This window comes from Triticum dicoccoides, chromosome 4B, assembly GCF_002162155.2.
Source record: "Triticum dicoccoides isolate Atlit2015 ecotype Zavitan chromosome 4B, WEW_v2.0, whole genome shotgun sequence".
Classification (NCBI taxonomy): domain Eukaryota; kingdom Viridiplantae; phylum Streptophyta; class Magnoliopsida; order Poales; family Poaceae; genus Triticum; species Triticum dicoccoides.
The window spans coordinates 675,906,092-675,911,496 of NC_041387.1; the positions used below are offsets into that span (position 1 = coordinate 675,906,092).

General features: G+C 52.0%; 1 protein-coding gene across 1 annotated transcript; it reads left to right on the forward strand.

Moving 5' to 3' along the window:
- Nucleotides 1-651: 651 nt before the first annotated feature.
- On the forward strand, nt 652-3,360 carry LOC119294325. The gene is made up of 3 exons (XM_037572534.1): nt 652-773; nt 1,535-1,947; nt 2,431-3,360. The coding sequence occupies exons 1-3, from the start codon at nt 672-674 to the stop codon at nt 2,933-2,935; spliced, it is 1,020 nt and encodes a 339-aa protein (XP_037428431.1). The 5' UTR covers nt 652-671; the 3' UTR covers nt 2,936-3,360.
- Nucleotides 3,361-5,405: the final 2,045 nt, after the last annotated feature.

A 5,405-nucleotide genomic window follows, 5' to 3' on the forward strand; every position in this document is an offset into this window, starting at 1 on the left:
AAAGAGAGGTGAGGTTGGTTTTTCTCTGTCATGCCTTTGGTTGGTTACTCTAGTTTGACTGATGCCTTGGTTGGGTGGGTATAGGGCTCGTTGGATAGTGAATTTGAATGGTGAGATTTATTTAGATGCTCCTAAACTGACTTATTACCCCTTCCTTCCCGCGACACTGCTAGGATAGTGAATTAGCTTTGCTTACTTGGCATGGAAGGAACTAGTCCACTCTAGAAGGGAAGAGAAGCGAAGAGAAGAGAAGTGAAGAGAAGGGAAGAGGGGTTGTAGACGAGGAGCTGTGGACAGCGCGCGGTCGTGTTGCAGGCAGGGTCCGACTGGCGCGGCAGGCTTTCTTTTCTTTTCTTTTCTGCCAAAAGCTTGATCCCCTCTTATCTTCTTGTCTTGCGGTGACCGTTTTGCTGTGGTCCGTCGTACGTACTCATCATACCACTAGGAGAGCAGAGCAAGGGATGGATGGGTGGATGGACTCGAATGCACTGCACACGAGACGAGGTCGAGGTGTGGATCTGCCTGCTCGCTAATAAATGAAGCTACCATAACCCTTCCGCCCACGCCCGTGCCGCCTGCTACATAAACCACGCCAGCGGCCAGCCAAGAGGAGGGAGGGAGGGAGGAGGAGGGAGGGGAGGGGAGGGTTTTCCCATTCCCAACACGAAAAGATGTCCAAGGTCTACTCCAAGTTTGCGCCGGCGGAGGTGCGGTACCCGCATCTGGGAGCCCAGGCCGGGCCGCCGTGCGCCCCGCATCAGCCCCGATTCGAGGTATGCCGTGCCTATTGCTCCTCTCCTCTCCTCTCCTCTGATCCACGCGCTTCCTTCCTTCCTTCCTTCCGTCCGTCCTTGGTTTGATGGATCCATATCCATGGCGTTGGTCTATGCGGTGCGGGCGCAGCAGTAGCAGTAGATGCGGGCGACTCCGCCTCCGGGGTATGCCTGTCTTGTCGGCAGCGCGCGCAGCAGTAGCAGTAGATGCGGGCGACTCCGCCTCCGGGGTATGCCTGTCTCGGGCAGCGCGCGCAGCATGCGGCGTAGGCTCCGGGCCCGGCCCCGGCCCGGGGTATGTCATGTCGACGGCGCGCGCAGAACGGCACAAGTAGATGCTGCGTCCGGGGCTGGGGCTGGGGCTGGGCGTCGCGTAGAGCAAGCGCGGGCGAGGTCAGCGGCAGATCCGGCCTGCGTCGCAAATGCGGTGGCGGTGGCGGTGGCGGTGGCCGCGTCCGGGCGCGCACGCGGCATGTACGGCCGCGGCCTTGGACGGCACACGCTCGTGGGCGGCAGGTGCGGTCACCACGTCCGCTTCCGCATGTAGGGCGTCGGGTTCGACGCCACGCGGGCGCGCGTGTCCAGGATGTCGATCCGGCCGTGCGGCACGGCCGGGACATAGTGCTTGATCTGAGCTAGCCAGGCCCCGAAAGCATCTACTAGCTAGTTCTGCACTCGGTTTTCAATTTGCTTGTTTGCTGCTACACTAGCACTATGATCTTACTCCATCTTCTTCTTCTTCTTGTCCACATGATGCGCAGGACATACCCGTCATCAGATTTGACATCTGCAACGATGATGGCAAACTGGCCAAGCGATACAAGTCCTTCATGAAGCGACGCTACAAGAGAGCTCTCAAGAGAGGCCCCGGCAGGTACTGCAACAGGCCTATCACGCCAAGGTACAATCCAGCCAACCCCAGGAGCCGCACCCAACAGAGCCCTCAGCTGGATCCATATTCAGGGCACTCATTCCATGTAATTGAGATTGTGCACTCGGGCAAGAGCAACGCTGTCGTGCAGTTCCTGGTGCGGGATTATGATCTGTACCTGGTCGCCTTCAGGAGGCTCAGCCAAGACGGCGTGTGGTCAAGCTGGTATAGGTGCAGTGACCAGTTCATTCCCAACTACTTCCAAGCAGAAAACATGGGGATCAGCGGCCAACATCTTCACTGGTACGTAGTTTGCCTCCCTCTGACTTGTGTTTCATCCCAAATTCAATTCCATCTATCTATATATGTGACTTGTGTTCCATCCCAAATTCAGTTCCATCTATCTAGTACTATGTGACTGCTTGTGTTTCATTCCCAGATTCAGTTCCATCTAGCTGACTGCTTGTGTTTCATTCCCAGATTCAGTTCCATCTAGCTGACTGCTTGTGTTTCATTCCCAGATTCAGTTCCATCTAGCTATCTAGTACTATGTGACTGCTTGTGTTTCATTCCCAGATTCAGTTCCGTCTAGCTATAGTACTATGTGATTCATTCCCAGATTCAGTTCCATCTAGGAGTATCTAGTATGTGACTTGTGTTAAATTCCCTGATTCAGTTCCATCTATCTATAACTTGTGTTTCATTCATTCCCAAATTAATTCAGTTCCTTCGTTGTGTGCCGTGCGCTTTATTACTCACTTGCGTTGGTTCCTCCCTCTCACACAGGTCTACTATTGGAGGGTCTCTCTGCTTGGAGGACATGTTCTTCACGTTCGCCACATACCCCGAGAATATGCACGACAAGGTGGCCTTGAGCCGGGCTTTGCTTCGCGCCGTCGTCATCTTCTGCGAGGCGCTACGGTTCGGCCCCGTGTTCATTGTCGTCTTGGAGAGGTTTATTGCTGATCCCAAGAAATCTACCCCATTGCCTGCTATATTCTGGGACTGGATTGGTTGTTGGGGCAACCTGAGCGAGTTTGCCCTCAAAACCGGCAAGCGCAATGGAGTGCTCAACATGCATGAGTTCGCCCAGTATTGTTTGGCAAATGGTATCCCAAGCTTCGGTGATCTTATCGGCCGAGACGACAGTGTGCTTATGTTTCTTATGAGGCAGGAGGTTGTTCTGCTGAATGGCAAAATACCTCGAGGGTTGCAAGGGAGAACGCATCCTGGGGTAGATGTTCGCGAGCCACGAACCTTTGACGCGGATGATAGCTTGGTCGATGTCTGAGGTCCGCCTGCAACTAGTCTGGAGAGTCTTGTGTTGCTTCTGGGTTTCATCATGGATGTGAATTGAATTAGTTGGATCCCTCCCTTGTTGTTCTCTCTCTGCCATATTCTGCAACTAGATGCTATCTGAAAAATTCCAGTAGTTGATCTCTTATTCTCTCCTTCTATAATATCTGCAAGGCTACAGGGCCAGTAGTGGTTATTTGCAACAATCGCTCTGTAATCAAGTTTCTGCAATGCTACAGGACCAATAGTGCTTATCTGAATTCAAGTAGTAGTAGTTTTAATGTCGGTCTCCCAGTTATCTGAAATAGTATTCTGGAAGGATGGAAGCCCAGTTATCTGAAATCGTCACTAGTTTGAACATTCTATCCATCTGTAATAATGTTCTAGAAGGCTACATGACCACTTGTCTGTGTTTCCTGATGGGTTTCACTATTTTATCTGAATTTGAATTGTTTATTCATTCAGTGGAGAATCCTGTAGACTGCTCCTAGCTTAGAGAGTGGTTTTTCTAGCCGTGCCGGTTTCTACCGGGTATCTGTCTGCCGTTAGATGGTTATGAAATTCGGACGTCCTTATACTGTAGTCAACCAACTCGTATATTCCATTATGTGTGGGTACACATTTCATACCGTATAGACGCGATAATGTATGACTACATGATGGCATGTGGCCCACTAAGATCATCTTTAGCAGACCCCGTAAAAGGGCCGAACCCGTATAATTTCGGCGAGTATACGGGTTCGGAACGTTTTTCTGGCTAGAATAGACACCGTTTCCGCGGCCCGGCCCGTAAAAGTTTTACCGCGGTCCAAAAACTCTCTTGGCACCACTATATATATGCGGTTTCACCGCGCGTATACGGGTGAAACCCTACCCGTCTCCGCCGCCGCTTCGCCGCGATTCCCCTCCTCCTCCGTCCAATTTCTCGCCGCCGGCGAGCCTGAAAAAGCCATGGATAGCTAGGGGAGCTCTGGGGATGACGCGGAGCGCCGCCGCACGCAAGCGGGGCACGCAGAGGTGGCTCAACCGCGGTAGCCGGCCACCGCCGGCGAGCTGGACGAGTTCGAGCGCGAGCTTGCCCGCCGCCGCCACGCCTCCTCGGGCTCTTCTGCCGCGGGGAGCTCGTCCACGGGCGCTTCGAGCTCGCGGCTCACTCCGGTGAAGAGAGTCGGAGGAGCTCGGGCCGCTCGCCGTCAAGCTCGAGGCCGGCGTGTTGAGGAGTGATCGGCCCCGAGGACTACCTCCCTCCGGGGCAGGAGGAGCACCTAGAGTGCGTCGTCATGCAGCGGTCGGCGAGGGAGCAGGAGGAGGCCGAAGCGCTCCGTCGCCGCGAGCTCGAGTACGAGCAGATGTTCCTGCAGACGGGCGCCACGGCGTCGCAGGCGCACGCGTCCAAGGAGGCGGACCTATGCTTCATGAAGGCAGAGCAGGCCAAGTTCTTCATCGACCTCGGTTCCTCCGACGAGGACTGAGCTCCTCCGACTCCTCCGCCGCGTCGTCGCCGCCGCGAGCTCGTCAGTTTTTGGTAGATAGGCTCGGGCCCGCGGTTCCCCCACTAGCATGATCAATGTAGATGAACTATGCATGATCAATGTAGTATGTAGATGAACTAATGTATGATCAATGTAGATGAACTATTATGATCAATGTAGTATGTAGATGAACTAATGTATGGTCAATGTCGTTGCAAGTTTCTTCCGCGAATGCTTTTTCTTAAATTTACAGTTTCATATACGGGGTCTGATCTGCAGCGCACGAAATCGACCTGCAAATCTCATCTACAACGAACTATAAACACAGTTTGCAGGTCGGCATTATATGGGGTCTACTAGAGATGCTCTAATTCAATTTGGTAGTAGTCATTGATGGACTTGCACGCCATCACATCGCAATCTTCACTGGCGCGACCACAAGAGTACATCGAGATCCTGGATCCTCTTGGGAGAAAAGGACCTAGCAAGATCCTCTTGGTCAGTAAGCATACGCATTTTGCCCTGTATGCTGCATCTTCTGTAAGAAGTTTCAAACTTTAGTATCCTTTGCTCGTCTATTTTTCTTCTACGTTATGCTCTGTTTTTTCATAGCCGTCGTGGTTGGCAATCTCCACAAAATGGCATGGAGGTCGTAGGCTGGTAGCTACATATCTTAGTGTCAGATGAGAAGTGTTGGTTTACTTCATTGTAAGAGAGGTTCCGATTAACCTGGAAAGAATGGAAGCAGTAGATTTTAAAGTGATATTTTTGTTATCTACATGCTTGGGGTGTTTGTTCTATTAGTGAAAGTGCTTGTTGTACTGTTCTAGCATTTCACCCGATTTTTAAGCTGGAGAACTGGTATAGTTTAATTCTATTAAATCAACCTCTTCCAGGTAGCTCAGATGGAGAAACTAGCATTTGCAAATGAGTTGCGTATACGGACATCTCTTCGTTTTCAAAAGGAAGTAAGTATGCTAAAACAAGTTGCTA

Bases quoted from the DNA above. Each gene is read 5' to 3' on its own strand.
- LOC119294325 (XM_037572534.1), top strand. From the start codon at position 672: ATGTCCAAGGTCTACTCCAAGTTTGCGCCGGCGGAGGTGCGGTACCCG. The intron at 774-1,534 runs GTATGCCGTGCC...CATGATGCGCAG, and splicing joins CGCATCAGCCCCGATTCGAG to GACATACCCGTCATCAGATT. The intron at 1,948-2,430 runs GTACGTAGTTTG...CCTCTCACACAG, and splicing joins AGCGGCCAACATCTTCACTG to GTCTACTATTGGAGGGTCTC.